The sequence below is a fragment of the Cervus elaphus genome, chromosome 21 (genome assembly GCF_910594005.1).
Source record: "Cervus elaphus chromosome 21, mCerEla1.1, whole genome shotgun sequence".
Classification (NCBI taxonomy): Eukaryota; Metazoa; Chordata; class Mammalia; order Artiodactyla; family Cervidae; genus Cervus; species Cervus elaphus.
This window is the reverse complement of record NC_057835.1, coordinates 77,773,931-77,789,095: the sequence shown is the minus strand read 5'-3', so window position 1 is coordinate 77,789,095 and position 15,165 is coordinate 77,773,931. Positions and strand designations below refer to the sequence as shown.

Genomic DNA, 15,165 nt, shown 5'->3' with positions numbered 1-15,165 from the left:
ATGATGCTGTATTTATTAATGAGAAATACAGTTAAATTATAAAAATCCTTAGTTAGAAGTCTTCATGCATTCGTTTTTTTGGCCTTGACACTTGACTTAAGGAATCTCAGTTCCCCAACCAGGGATCACACCCAGGCCCCCTGAAGTGGCAGCAAAGAGTCCTAACCACTGGACTACTGGGGAATCCCCCATTTATTCATTAAGCTTAGATTTAGATAAGTAATATCTTGTGTTTATGTAATTATGTCATTAGCAAGAATGATAAGCCCATTCCATTTCTTCCTCATCTTCCTTCATGAAAGTGATTCAATTTCATCAGAACATTTTAGAAAATGCATGAGTGGGGGAGAAGCAACCTCACTTTTTACATGTATTAAATTGTCTTTCAAGCCCTCAACTTTATGAACCTGTATTAATAGACATGAGTGATGTGATAGGTACATTATAATAGTCCAAGATTTCTAAGTATAAAGTTTATACCCCCTATAGTAGTTTGATACTGTGTATGATATCTCAAACAAAAAACAGGCTATCCATTCCGACTTTTAGAGTAAGAACTGATTAGCTTGTACTTCATCATAAAAAACCTTAGTTACCAAAAATTCTTCCTCTAATTTGTGCAATGATAATCTGGGTCTTCTCACTCCCTCTCTTTCCCTCTCTCTTTCTCTTATTTTCCCTCAACCTTGGGTTAATCAGTGGAATCGTTTGTCTGTTTCCACCTTTGACACTGGGTCTGTGATGGGTAGTGTGTGCCTTGGCCCATAAGCGAGGACCTCACTCCTATCTAGATCACAATGAAATTACCAGGGTTAATTGAAAATCACTATAAGGTCCTTTGTATTCCTCTGATCCGGAAGCTGCACAAATATATGTCACGATTCTCATTCTTTTGTTCTCACGATAAATGAAGAGGATGTTTCATGGTGATTTGAGGGGTTAAATTATTTAAAAGGTGGAGACCACCATAGCTAATACAAGTGATAAAAAAACACAGATACTTTTGTAGCAGGTCACTTTAATTTGAATAAAGCAGTTTGCATTTTGTAAAGAAGCAGTTCTTCCCCAAGCTAACTCTGAATCCCACCAGTCACAGAACCATAGGCAGGAAGCTTTCTGCACGGTCCTGGCGGGGCTTCTTTGATGGGCTGCTGCACAAGCAGTGATTAACCTGTGGGAGCTGCCTTTCCGAATTTTAATGGTCCTGTAAAAGGGGGACAGGTGGATATGAAATTCACCCAGGAAGAAATTTCATAGGAAGAACTCCTATCGGCCATAGTAAGGGAAATGGTGATCTGATGAGGAAAGACCAGAGTGTTCTCACCTGAGCTTCTGGGTTTTCCGAAACCAGACAGGATCCCGTCTCTGGGAATCTCACCTGACCGGCTCTTCCACGCGGTCTGTAGCATCCCAGACCGCCCTCCTCCAGAACTTCCCACCATGCAGCCTGACTGCCAGTGGTTTCTTTCCACTCAGCTAACACGAGCAACAACGGTGTCTTGCTCATCTACCTAGCATGGTGCCTAGCACACAGAAAGTCATCAATAAATGAATGTTTCAGTTATTTAAAAGCATATTTCTTCAGGATGATTTTTTTGGAGGATATGGCAAATACCATGATATGGCATTATGGTTTATGTAGGCAAAGGTGCTGTGCTTGGCTGCTCAGTCGTGTCCGACTCTTTGTGACCCCGTGGACTGTGGCCCACCAGCTCCACTGTTCATGGGGATTCTCCAGGCAAGAAAACGAGTGGATTGCCATTTCCTTCTCCAGGGGATCTTCCCAAACCAGGGACTGAACCCAGGACTTCCTCATTGCAGGCGGATTCTTTACTGTCTGAGCTGCCAGAGAAGCCCAATGTAGGCAAAGTCTCAATGAAACTATAAACCACCAGCAATCAATTAATATTTACCATTTGATATATAAATAGCTTAAACATTGGTGGATTATTCATTGTTCAAACACTGAATTTTTTATAGGCTGTGGTACTAATTTTTAAATTTTTAAAAGTGAAATAGCTCCTGGAATATAGTAAATAAAGTAACAGCCCTGTCATGGCAAAGGGGCTCACATAACTCAGTGAAGCTATGAGCTGTGTTGAACAGGTCACAGTGAAGAGTTCTGCCAAGTGTGCTCCACTGGAGGAGGGAAGGGCAAACCACTCCAGTTTTCTTGACACGAGAATCCCATGAAGCACTGTGAAAAGGCAAGATATGACACTGGATGATGAGCCCCTCCAAGGCGGAAGGTGTCCAATATGCTACTGGGAAGAGTGGAGGGCAATTACTAACAGCTCCAGAAAGACTGAGGCGGCTGGGCCAAGGGAAAATGACGCTCAGTCATGGATGTGTCTGGGGGTGAAAGTAAAGTCTGATGCTGTAAAGAATGGTACTGCATTGGAACCTGCAATGTTTGATCCATGAATAAAGTAGACTGGAAGTGGTCAGGTAGGAGATGGCAAGAGTGAACATCGACATGTTAGGAATCAGTGAACTAAAATGAACGGGAAATGGAAAATTTAATTCAGATGACCATTATATCTACTACTGTGGGCAAGAATCCCTTAGAAGAAATGGAGTAGCCATCGTAGTCAACAGACGAATCTGAAAAGCAGTACTTGGGTTTAGTCTCAAAAACAACAGAATGATCTCGGTTAACTTCCAAGGCAAACCATTCAGAATCACAGTATCCAAGTCTATGCCCCAGCCACTGATGCTGAAGAAACTGAAGTTGACCAGTTTTATGAAGACTTACGAGACCTTCCAGATCTAACACCAAAAAAGATGTCCTTTTCATTATAAGGGGTTGGAATGCAAAAGTAGAAAGTCAAGAGATACCCAGCATAACAGGCAAGTTTGGCCTAGAAGCAGGGCAAAGACTAACAGAGTTTTGTCAAGAGAACATGCTGGTCATAGCAAATGCCCTTTTCCAACAACACAAATGCCCTTTTCCAACTCTACACATCACCAGATGGCCAATACTGAAATCAGATTGATTATGTTCTTTGCAGCCGAAGATGGAGAAGCTCTACGAGCTGACTGTGGCTCAGGTCATGCGCTCCTTATTGCCAAATACAGACTTAAGTTGAAGAAAGACCTAGGGAAAATGACTAGGTCATTCAGATATGACCTAAATCAAATCCCTTATGATTATACAATGGAAGTGATGGATCGATTCAAGGGATTAGGTCTGGCAGACAGACTGCCTGAAGAACTATGGACAGAGGTTTGTGACATTGTACAGGAGGCAGTGACCAAAACCATCCCAAAGGAAGAGAAATACAAGAAGGCAAAGAGGTTGTCTGAGAAGGCTTTACAAATAGCTGAGGGAAGAAGAGAAACAAAACGCAAGGGAGAAAGGAAAAGACCTACCCAACTGAATGCAGAGTTCCAGAGAACAGGAAAGAGAAATAAGAAGGCCTTCTTTAAATGAACAATGCAAAGAAATAGGGGAAAATAACAGAATGGGAAAGATTAGCAATCTCTTAAAAAAACTGGAACTATCAAGGGAACATTTTATGCAAAGATGGGCATGATGAAGAATAGAAATGGTAAGGACCTAACAGAAGCAGAAGAGATTAAGAAGAGGTGGCAAGAATACATAGAAAAACTATACAAAAAAGGTCTTAATGACCTGGATAACCATGATGGTGTGTTCATTCACCTAGAGCAGGACATCCTGAAGTGTGAAATCAAGTGGGCCTTAGGAAGCATCACTGTGAACAAAGCTAGTGGAGGTGATGAAATTCCAGCTGAGCTATTTCAAATCCTAAGAAGATGCTGTTAAAGTGCTGCACTCAATATGTCAGCAAATTTGGAAAACTCAGCAGTGGCCACAGGACTGGCAAAGTCAGTTTTCATTCCAATCCCAAAGAAAGGCAATGCCAAAGAATGTTCAAACTACCATGCAGTTGCACTCACTTCACATGATAGCAAGGTTATGCTTGAAATCTTTCAAGTCAGGCTTCATCAGTGTGTGAATCAAGAACTTCCAGATGTACAAGCTGGATTTAGAAAAGGCAGAGGAACCAGAGATCAAATTGTCAACATTCGTTGGACCATTGAGAAAGCAAGGGATTTCCAGAAAAACAGCTACTTCTGCTTCATTAACTATGCTAAAGACTGTGTGGATCACAACAAACTGTGGAAAATTCTTAAAGAGATGGGAATACCAGACCTTCGTACCTGTCTCCTAAGAAACCTGAATGCGGGTCAAGAAGTAGCAGTTAGAACCAGACATGGAACAGCGGACTGGTTCCAAAATGGGAAAGGAGTATGTCAAGGCTGTATATTGTTGCTCTGCTTATTTAACTTATATGCAAAGTGCCGCGGTGTTGTGCTAAGTTGCTTCACTTATGTCCAACTCCTTGCTACACTATGGACTGTAGCCTTCGAAGCTCCCCCGTCCATGGGATTCTCTAGGCAAGAATACTGGAGTGGGTTGCCATGCCCTCCTCCTGGGGATCTTCTTGAACCAGGGGTCGAACCTACATCTCCTGCATTAGCAGGTGGGATCTTTACCACTAGCACCACCTGGGAAGCCCTATATATAAAGTACCTCATGCAAAATGCCCGGCTGGATGAATCACAAGCTGGTGTTATGTTTGACAATTGATGGGAGAAATATCAACAACCTCAGATATGCAGATGACACCACTCTATTAGCAGAAAGGAAAGAGGAACTAAAGAGCCTCTTGATGAGGGTGAAGGAGGAGAGTGAAACAGGAGGCTTGAAACTAAAAAAAAAAACCTAAGATCATGGCATCCAGGCCCATCAGCTCATGGAAAATAGAAGGGGAAAAAGTGGAAGCAGTGACAGATTTTTTTTTTCTTGGGCTCCAAAATCACCACAGTCAGTGACTGCGACCATGAAATTAAGAGACAATTGTTCCCTGGAAGGAAAGCTATGACAAACCTAGACAGTGTATTAAAGAGCAGAGACATCACTTTGCTGACAAAAGCCCATCTAGTCAAAGCTCTGGTTTTTCACGTAGTCATGTATGGATGTGAGAGTTGGACTATAAAAAAAGCTGAGCGCCAAAGAATTGATGCTTTTGAACTGTGGTGTTGAGGAAGACTCTTGACAGTCCCTTGGACTGCAAGGAGATCCAACCAGTCCATCCTAAAGGAAATCAGTCCTGGGTGTTCATTGGAAGGACTGATCCTGAAGCTGAAGCTCCAGTACTTTGGCCGCCTGATGTGAAGAGCTGACTCACTGGAAAAGATCCTGATGGTGGGAAAGATTGACGGCAGGGGGAGAAGGGGATGACAGAGGATGAGATGGTTGGATGGCATCACCGACTCAATGGACATGAGTTTGAGTAAGCTCCAGGAGTTGGCGATGGACAGGGAGGCCTGGTGTGCTGCAGTTCACAGGGTCACAAAGAGTCAGACATGACTGAGCGACTGAGCAGCAAAAGAATACCAGTCACTTGATGGATTCAGTGGTTGTACTTTAATTTTTTCAACTCTAAAAATTGTCAGTTTCTCAGTTAGAATCCTGTTATCTAGTTTTAGGTAGCTGTCTGAAGTTAACCAAGCATACAGGATCTCAAATCACACATTAAAGAAGAAGCAGGAGCAGGTACAGGGCCGTGTGAGCACACCTTAGTCATGCTCGCCCACCCCTTTCAGCCAAGATACTGAGATGGCCCTGCTCACCTGTCCTTATCCCGAACACAGTTGCTGGCCCATTGGGAGCTCTTAAGAGTTGCTGAATGAATGAGTGAGCAGAGAGTAAGCTGACGGGCATGTGGTCAGAGTGGAGGAAGCCAGGCTTGTGCAGACTTGCTGGATCCAGAAAGAATTCAAGCCCCAGCAGCTAGGACCATCCCTGCCTCCTCTCTCTCTCTCTCTCTCTCTTGCTATAATCCTGGCGGATTTGTGCTTTTCCTCTTTTCCTAGATTCCAACCAAAACATAGATATGCTGTTCATTCACTTTTACTTCAGAGAGCTGTTCACCCCACCATGATCAGGCCACGGCGTTCATTAGATTCACCGAGTCCTAAGACTGTGCCCGTTAGCGGTGCCCGGGTTGCTTCAGTAGCATCCTTACAAACCGAGGGTTGTGAAGGAGTGCTTCTCTTTCTTGTTTTATAATGCTCATTGATCCGGGCACCGTCATCCACACTGGTTATCCAGGAGAATGAGGTGAGTTCTGCCTCCAGGGGGTTTGTATCCTAGGGAGATAGACGGTAAATATGTGGACAGACAAGTGTTTCAATTTTTTAATTAATTCTTTTCTAATTTTGTTTTGCCAGTCTTGCTTATCATTTTAGGCAACTGACTACAGTGTACTAACAATTAAAAAAATTTAAGTTCAACAGAGTTAACACATATGTTTCCAGTTGGTCTTTGCAGCATACAGCAAATGACAGACATCCATTTAGTAAGCTATTAAAATTTCCCAAACTTTAAAGTTAACCCCGCTTTCTTAATTGGTATAGACCTCTTATATGAGTTTTACTTGAAATAGTTTTTTAAAATCTTATTGGAGGCATATATACATATATGACTCTTCTCTGGTACCTCAGATGGTAAAGAATCTGTATTATGGGAGACCTGGGTTTGATCCCTGGGTCAGGAAGATCCCCTGGAGATCATATATATATATATATGATTTTGGTGAAATAATTGCTAATTCTCAAGCTTAGGATGGAAACAATATAGATTTCTTCATCTAGGTTGAAAAGTAAGACGAGTAATTTGACTTTTGCAAACACTGAATCATCCTCATTAAAAATAGTTTTTGTCACCTTTATTCACTTTATGCCATTGGTTGGCTGTTTTCTTATAGACCGTCTCAACGCTTGTGATGAACCGTGGTGCTTGGACTCACTGTTTCCCACTCTGTGTTTCTTTGGTAGAGCAGTGCTCCTAGAGAACGGTCTTCGTGATTAGACATTTGCTCATCATAGTCCCAGGTTGGACATTTTAATCGAAACAAAGTCCAGATACGTAAAGAGTAAGGCAGTCTCCATTGCTTAACTCAGCAGAGTTGTGCTAATCTGGCTTTAAACCCTGGATTCAGAGCAAGCGTTCAAGAGATCACCCAGTGTTCCTGGACATTCCCTAATAACCTGTGTGTGTGACTTTGTATATAACTGTCTTTCTCCTGAGCCAGCATGTTTGCATCTTCTTCCAAAGTTAATTCTGTGTTGATCCCCCAGGCTCTCTAATCTGCTTTTTGTATGTGAAGGAATGACTTCATGGCTCAGCCCAGGTCTTCTTATGCAACAGCAAGGGAAAAAGAGACAATAGGAGTATTGATTTCTGTTTGTTTGAAATGCCGCAACATCCATGCTGTATGGAGTCACTTAGGGAAATGTGCCTTTTAAATTAATTTATCTGTGCATCACCCTTGAAACTGTTTGTCTAAATACAAATAAGCTATTTTATTCATTCCTTCATCAAATATTTACTGAACATCTCCTCTGTGATGGTTGCCCCTCTAGGTGAGGGCGCTGCAGGGACCCAAGCAGACAGTCTCTGTCCTCCCGTCCAGTGGGAGGGGAAACTACAATCTTCCCTTTGTGTCAGAGGAACAGAAGAGTGAGCTCTAGAGTTCGGCAGAAGTAGTTCTCTCCCTTCTGCTTTTCAGAGGGCTCGGAACTCAACGGTCTTTTTGTATCTTAAAGAAGTCTGGACATAAATGAATCTAAAGGAAGTCCCCACCATTCAACCTTACAAAAGATTTTCTTCCATATGCTCCCAATTTGTTTTTCCTTAGGCAGTTTTGGGAACCGTAGAAGTTAACTTCTATGATCCATTCCAGTCTCCTAATTAAAAATAGGCAAACAATGACAAATATAGACAAGAGCTGAAGCCCATAGACACTTAAGTGAGCTTTGAAACATGGCACAGTGTAGTTGCTGAGCTGAGACTATTCCTTGAGCTTAATCACCAACTCTTAATCACTGGTGTTCAACTTCAGTGGAGTCAAACCAAGCAGGGGAGAATTGAGTTCAGTTGTACTGGTCAAAACAGATGGAGTCTGGAACAAAAAAAAACAACAGATGGAGTCTGGATCATTCTTTCACCTACAGAATAGCTCAGAGAGGAGTATGCCTTAGGCAAATGTGTTACCTTGTCTTTTTTTTTTAAGTTGATATTTATTTACTTATTTTAATTGGAGGATAATCACAGTATTGTGATGGTTTTTTGCCATACATCAGAATTAATTGGCCATTGGTATACACGTGTCTCTTCCCTCCCGGTTGTCCCAGAGCACCAGCTTTGGGAGCCCTGCTTCATGCACTGAACTCACGCTGGTTATCTATTTTACATATGGTAACGTACGTGTCAATGCTCTTCTCTCAGATCATCCCACCCTCTCCTCCCACCGAGTCCCAAAGTCTGTTCTTTACATCTGTGTCTTTTTTTGCTGCCCTGCACACAGAGTGTCGATACCATCTTTCTAGATTCCATATATATATGCTAATATACAGTATTTGTCTTTCTCTTTCTGACTTACTTCACTCTGTATAATAGTTTTGTCTTTTATTTCTTGTTGTTTGTAGAAGACTTCATGATGCCGCTTAACATCTTTGGCTGCTTATATAAGGTGGATCATTCTTGATGAATTTTGAGATATATATGTATATTTGTTTCTTCTGAAGAGGAGGGTCATTTAAATTAAGCTACTGTTTAGGGCTCTACCTCACCGATCCACACTCAAGCCTACTGGTGTTGATGAGAGATTAGTCATGCTTTTGATGTAATCAGCCTGCCCTGCTTTCTTATCCTCACACATCCTTTGAAGATTTGCCCAATAAAGATTAATTGGGAGGAGACAGTTTAGGACTGTTTTCTACTAAGAAGCTTATACTTAAGATATGATTCTGTTGGCATGGTTTTAGAGATCATATGTGTTGAGGCAAAGGCCTAAAATATACTCTGCCAAAGTGACAAAGATGTGATGGATTAATTTAAAAGAGTTCATTTTGTTTTGTATTTCATGTTTCCCCAAGAGGATGGAATTCAAGTGTAAAAGATGTGCTTACTTTGCCAGTTTCTGTCGTGATCGTAACCGCAGTGAAAAAGCAGTCATAGCTACCGTGTCCAGTGTGCTGCCTCTCTGCCAGGCAGTGATGAGTGCTTTGCGTCCACTTTTCCTTCTGTTTTCACAGCAGCGTTAGGAGGAGGTATATTCTCTTGAAGTTATAGACATGAAAGCTGAGGTTTCAAAACTAGAGGGTGTGTGCAAGATGACCCAGTAAATGGAGTGTGAGCCCAGGTCTTCTAACACTGAGGCCTGTTCTTGGACTGGAATGCTGGGCTGGTCCACCACGTTTGCAGTTCACATTCTTTTTTAGAGAAGCTGACCTCCTCCATTTCACAGAGCAACTCTTTACCTCTATGAACTCCCAGTTTTTCTACTTTCTAACCAGCGTGTCTGTTTCCCAGATATTCTGTTTCCCAGACATCCGATTTCTCAGATATTCCGTAAAAATCTATCGTGGTTTCTCTAACCTTTTAAAACACTTGGTTTTACTCCTTGCATACCTAAAAGTTGTATTCTTGTCAGCAAACTGAATGACACATTTATTTAAAAAATCCCTTGGAGGACATGGAAGTGTTGAATGATCCAGGGCAATGTTGTGGCTTGTGGACAGGGTATTTACATATTTTTTTTTCCTGCTAACAATTTAAACTGTATTGATGTGTAGTTCTGCGTGGGGGCCCCCTCACTGGAAGCTACAGGTTACGGCAGTTTCACCTTCACTGGGGGTCCGCTGATGATCACGGCTCCGAACACGTGGTGGACGGCGTGAGGTACGCTGCAGAGGTGAGTCAGCAGCCGTGTATTCGTGGCTCAGAGTTTTTCTCTTTTTAATTTGATTTTTATTTCATATTGGAATGTAGTTAATTTACAATGTCATGTTACTTTCAGGTATACAACAAAGTGATTCAGTTACGCATGTGCATTTATCTGTTCTTTTTCAGACTCTTTGCCCATGTAGGTTATCGCACAGTATTGAGTAGAATTCCTTGTGCCATACAGTAGGTCCTTCTCGTTTTTTAAACATTTTATTGGAGTACGGGAGTACAGTTGTTTTAGGATGCTGTTAATTTCAAGTGGTCCAGTTATACATATTCATGCAGCTTGTCTATATGATGGGATTTAAGGGACACATGAGACAACTCTCTTTACACCGGATTGGTTTATCTCAGTGGCTGAAATTGCTTTATTCTGTCAGTATGAGAGTTTATCAACATGAGAGCCACAAATTCGCCCCTTCTGAGCCTTAAAGCTTAGGGTTATTGTCCCCATTTTAGAAATGAATGAACTGCAGACAGATTAAGTGGAAGAAAGGGAAAGAAACATTTGTTTCAGGCCCAGTTGTGTACACACATGTAAAGTCCGTATGGTAGAGTTAATTGTAAATGGAAAAATTCCTTTAGGGACAAAAAGTAAAGTCACAAACTCCCCTGAACTCTACCTTACCTCTACCACCCCGAGTATTAAAATGGAATCTCTGTTCTTCAGGTCATTGGTAAAGTAGAACAGGATGAAGTGTTCTTTGACTTGTTTGTTTCCCATTGGGGAGTTACTTCTTTTCCTTGTACCCGATAGTCGTTAATTATATTCTGCTTTTTCTAATCCTCTGGTTAAAGGAAAAAGCATACTATTCTTCAAGTTTTAATACAGTTAAATATTGCTTACACCTAGTTTTACCATGAGATGAAAGTGAATCATTGTATGATTCACTTAAGTGAAAATATATAATGTGTCTTGTGAGTCGTCTCAGCAAGACAGAGCAATGTTACCAAGCAGGTTCAATTTTTCTTCATTTTTCTCTTAATTACTGAGCTGTGGAGTTGAGGTATGCTTTCATAGCCCTGCTGATCAGAGATTCAGATTCAGACTTCTTTCCAGTTTTACTTTTCCATTAGCGTGTACCTCTGCTCTCTGAGACCATCAATCAAAGCATCCTTTTTGCTAACTAAAGCACTTTTGCCTGAGGCCAAGTGCTTAGGGTATGTAACCTGCCCTGTCCCTGGGCTGGAGGAATAAGATCTACGTCTAAAGTGGACAAAAAAATGCCAGGAATGTAGAAAGTGGGACTCCTGGATCTGTATGACGTCTCGGTTTATATCACCTACTGAATAGTTTTCGTGTCTGCTTCCTAAAGTTTTGTGTTCTAAATCTGACATTTTGGCTAAATCTTTTGAGATTGAGAGTTGGCTTTGGGTCACTGTCTTGTAATTTTCCTAAGTCACTTAGGCAAGTCGGTCACGTTGCTTTATGGTTGCACTTTGTAGCTTCCTACACTTGAAAGCACATCTGAGAGAGGCAGGCTGTGAGCTGGCAAGTGGCTTCCCGAAAAGGGCCCTCAGATCCTGAAATTCGCCAGAGGCTCAGAGTCCTGGCTTGTACAGCATGGCCATCTTTTTAGGTTTTCCTTCTTGACGTGGCTAAAGCTTTGGAATTTCATGCTGTTCTTAGTGTGTATTTCAGGCTGTTTATTTCATCTGCTCAGGCGTGCGCTCATTCATTCATTCCTTTGCGATCCTAGCGTGTCCCCAGCCGGGGCCCACTTACCCGTGCTCATCAGGAAGGGAGTCCTGGGAACGAGGAGGGACGGTCAGGGAGCCCGTCCTCCTGGGAGAGGTTTCTAACCCCAGGCCTGAAGGAGGAGCAGGAGTGAGCCAGGCATTGCGGAGTGGGAGCTGCAGAGAATCCTGCGTGAGCACTCAGGGCGGGGACAGGTATCACCTGTCATCACACATTTGAGAAACAGAATGGCCAGTGGGGTTGGAGCATGAAGAACACAGTGGGGGTCGTCAGGGGTGAAGTCGGGGAGGCTGGAGGGGCCTGATCGCACGCAGGTGAACCGTGTAAGGACCGCAAGCTTTCAGTGAAAACGGGGAGCCACTGACTGTCTTTGAATAAAGAAGTGATCATCTTTGGGCTTTAAAAATATCATTTAAGCTGAAGTTTGAAAACCGATTGGGTTGAAGCAGGGGTGAGTCAGGGGAGTCAGTGAGGAGGCTTTGGGGAAGTTCCAGGGAACAGAAGACGATGCCCTTGGAGGGTTGGCGGGCGGAAGTGCTGCTTCATTGGGGTTTGGTGATTGATCGGAGGCGAGGGGCAGGCGGGGGAGGACCCTTGTTTCTGGCGAGAGACAGGAAGGCTACTGGAGGGAGGGGCGGTGTGGGTCAGACCTTGGGTTCGGGGGTGTTCAGGGTTGACAGTAAACAAACAGATAAATCTCATGCGGTAAGGTCTTTAACAGGAACATCACCATATGATCTGTTGGAGTGACTGGGTGCTTACGGGGGGGCCTCTTTGGGATGATATGTGATCATCTTTGACACTGAATGGCCGCAAGAAGCCACCTGGAGGAGATCCAGGGAGATCTTTCTAGTAAGTGGGAATAGCAGGTACAAAGGCTCTCAGGCAAACAATGAGGCTGGCATGTTCAAGAAGAGAGACCTTGGCTTCCAGGATTGGAGTGGATGAGGGAAGTTGTAAGTCGTGTCCCGGAGAGGCTCCAGGGACCCCGCTGCATCGGGCTCTGGGGGCTTGGCGGGCAGCTTGCAGCTTGTCGCTGTGTGACAGGACCAATCAGTGGAGGGTTTCGAGTAGGGCAATGGCATATTCTGGTTTATATTTTATAAAATATAACTAGCTGCTCTGTGGCAAAGAGGTTGGGCAAGCGTGGAGGAAGCAGGGAGACAGACTAGAAGGCTGTGAATGTGTTCACATGCGCGATGATGGTGACTTGGCCATGGGGCAGTGGAGGTGAAGAGGGTTAACAGGTGAGGGAGATGTTTGGGAGGTAAAATCCGTGCGACCTGTCCAGGAGAAGGGCGTCTAGACTGAAGGAAAGAAAAAGAAAACTCAAGCCAAAAGACTGTGGCTTGAGCAGCCGTGAGTTTGGTTGTGCTTCTTGCTGAGACGGGGAAGTTCAGGCAGGAGCAGGCTGCAGACAGGAATTAACTGCTGGGATGTGTTCATCTGGAGACGCCTCGGGCTTGGCTTCCCAGGTGGCTAGTGGTAAAGAATCCGCCTGCCAGTGCAGGAGACGCAAGAGACTGGGGTTTGATCCCTGGGCGGGGAAGTTCTCTTGGAGAAGGAAACAGCAACCCACTCCAGTATTCTTGCCTGGAGATTCCTGTGGACAGAGGAGCCTGGCGGGCCACAGTTCGTGGGGTCACGAAGAGTCGGACGTGATTCAGCAGCTAAACAGCGACAACAGAGATATTCTAGGCTCAGTTCAAGTAGGGTACTGGGTATGAACCTGAGTCTAAAGAAGAGGTCAGAGCTGCCAACGGAGGCATTTGGGAGTCATTTGCATTTGGTTTCAGTTCACAAATATCCCTTTGTGCTTGGCTGTAGAAGTGACTCCAAAGAGTTTTCTTAGTTTTTCCAGCTACTTTTGTACCTAACTTCAGGATTATCATCAAGTTGGATCCTCTTAAAAAATAAAAATATGAAGAAAAAAATGAAAGGGAAAACCAGTTAAAGCTGTGAGTGAAAGTCGCTCAGTCGTGTCCGACTCTTTGCGACCCCATGGACTATATAGCCCCTGGAATTCTCCAGGCCAGAATACTGGAGTGGGTAGCCTTTCCCTTCTCCAGGGGATCTTCCCAACCCGGGGATCAAACCCAGGTGAATTCTTTGCCAGCTGAGTCACAAGGGAAGCCCTTTAAGGCTGTAACCTATATAAAAAGTTTAATTTGGAGCCTAATCTAATGATTTGTGACATTACAGAGATTAAAATAATCTAAATCATGGAAGACTTTATCTTGAGTTGCATTATCTATTAATTAAAAAAAAAGTAGGCTAATAGTCCATTGCATATTTAGAACTTTATCTGATTATAATTTATACCAAATATATGATAAGCATATTAACTATGTAGTTGATAGTAAAATTATGATTTCAACATTAATGGGGACTTTCAGCATAATGAGCTCATTTTATGTATCAGTAGTATGCAATTTAAAAACACTGAAGCTGAATAATGCTGTTATTTAGAAACTGCTTTTCAGTAGGGGAGAAGCTTATTTCCATTTATACACTGGCTGTGATAACTTTTTGTCATTCGGTTCAAATCATTGTGGCTGACTGTTCAGAAATGTGCGTTTGTTATCTGTTTGAGGTTTAGTTCACATATAAATGCTAATAAAAGCTGTGTCAGTTCCCCTTAGGTGACACTTCCAGTTAAGCAAGGTGTGTGGGAGAGAGAAGGACTCGTTCAAATGAACAAAAGATTCCCCTTGCTTTAGTTTCCCATAGTATTTCAAATACTTGCTGCTTTTCAACTAGTGGAAAGATAGATAGGTGGATTTCCATCTCCTTCGTGACACATTCATTTTCTAGTCCTTTGGGGTTGTGAACCTAAAGAGGGCATTTCACATCTGTCTGTCTCTCTGCTCTCATCTCTCACTAAGGGTCCTGGAGCCATTTCAAACAGCCTCCGCGTACCTGCCTGCCCCTCCCTCACGGTGGGACAGCGTTGGTCTCATGCGAGCCAGATGAATTTTGTTTCATCATCCAGTGCTTTCAGGCTTTGCGCTTCCCCCGACTACCTCAAATCAGCGTGGACCATGGCACCACAAGAATCCGCTCTTGTATTTTCTGTCTGGATATTCCACAGTCTTCCTTGATTGTTTCTGGATGGTGCACTATTTGAAAGTTGTTATAGTTCACAGTTTAGGAGAATTCTTATTTATCTTACAATCCTCCCATATTAGTTGCCTGTAAGATAGGAAGTTATAATGAAAGGAATGGGTAAAACCATTCACTTGAGGGTGCTAAATTCTCTCTGTAACAGCTAGAAGGGTGATCTGTGCAGGAAACCCTTCATAGGCGTTGCCTCCCCGAGCACCAGAAGGGCTCCTTTGGAGGAGGTCGTACCTGAAGCCCGTCCTTCAGGGAGGGTCCCTGCTGAGCAAGGCTGAGCGTGACCTTGGCCGAGTCAGGTGGGAGCCTCATGGCCCTCTGGCTTCTGTCTCAGTTCTTCCTTCCCTTAGCCAGGAATGAAGATCCTCCAGGAAAGGCTTTCTGCCTTGCTTTACAGCCCTTCACACTTGCTTGTGAGTCGGGGATCCTGCATTGCGTCCCAGTGTAGGACAGGGCAGCTCCCACCTCTGGAGCTTGCAGGCAGCTGCTTGTGGGCTGGAGCTGTGAGGTGGGTGAGGCCTGTCTTCTA

General features: G+C 43.4%; 1 protein-coding gene across 1 annotated transcript in view; it reads left to right on the top strand.

The window, feature by feature from the left end:
* Window positions 1-15,165, top strand: part of CA13 (carbonic anhydrase 13) — a 40,432-nt gene that overhangs the window by 7,506 nt on the left and 17,761 nt on the right. The window contains exon 3 of the mRNA XM_043880320.1: window positions 9,670-9,788. Coding sequence (XP_043736255.1) covers window positions 9,670-9,788 — 119 coding nt within the window. The remainder of the gene's footprint in view (window positions 1-9,669; window positions 9,789-15,165) is intronic.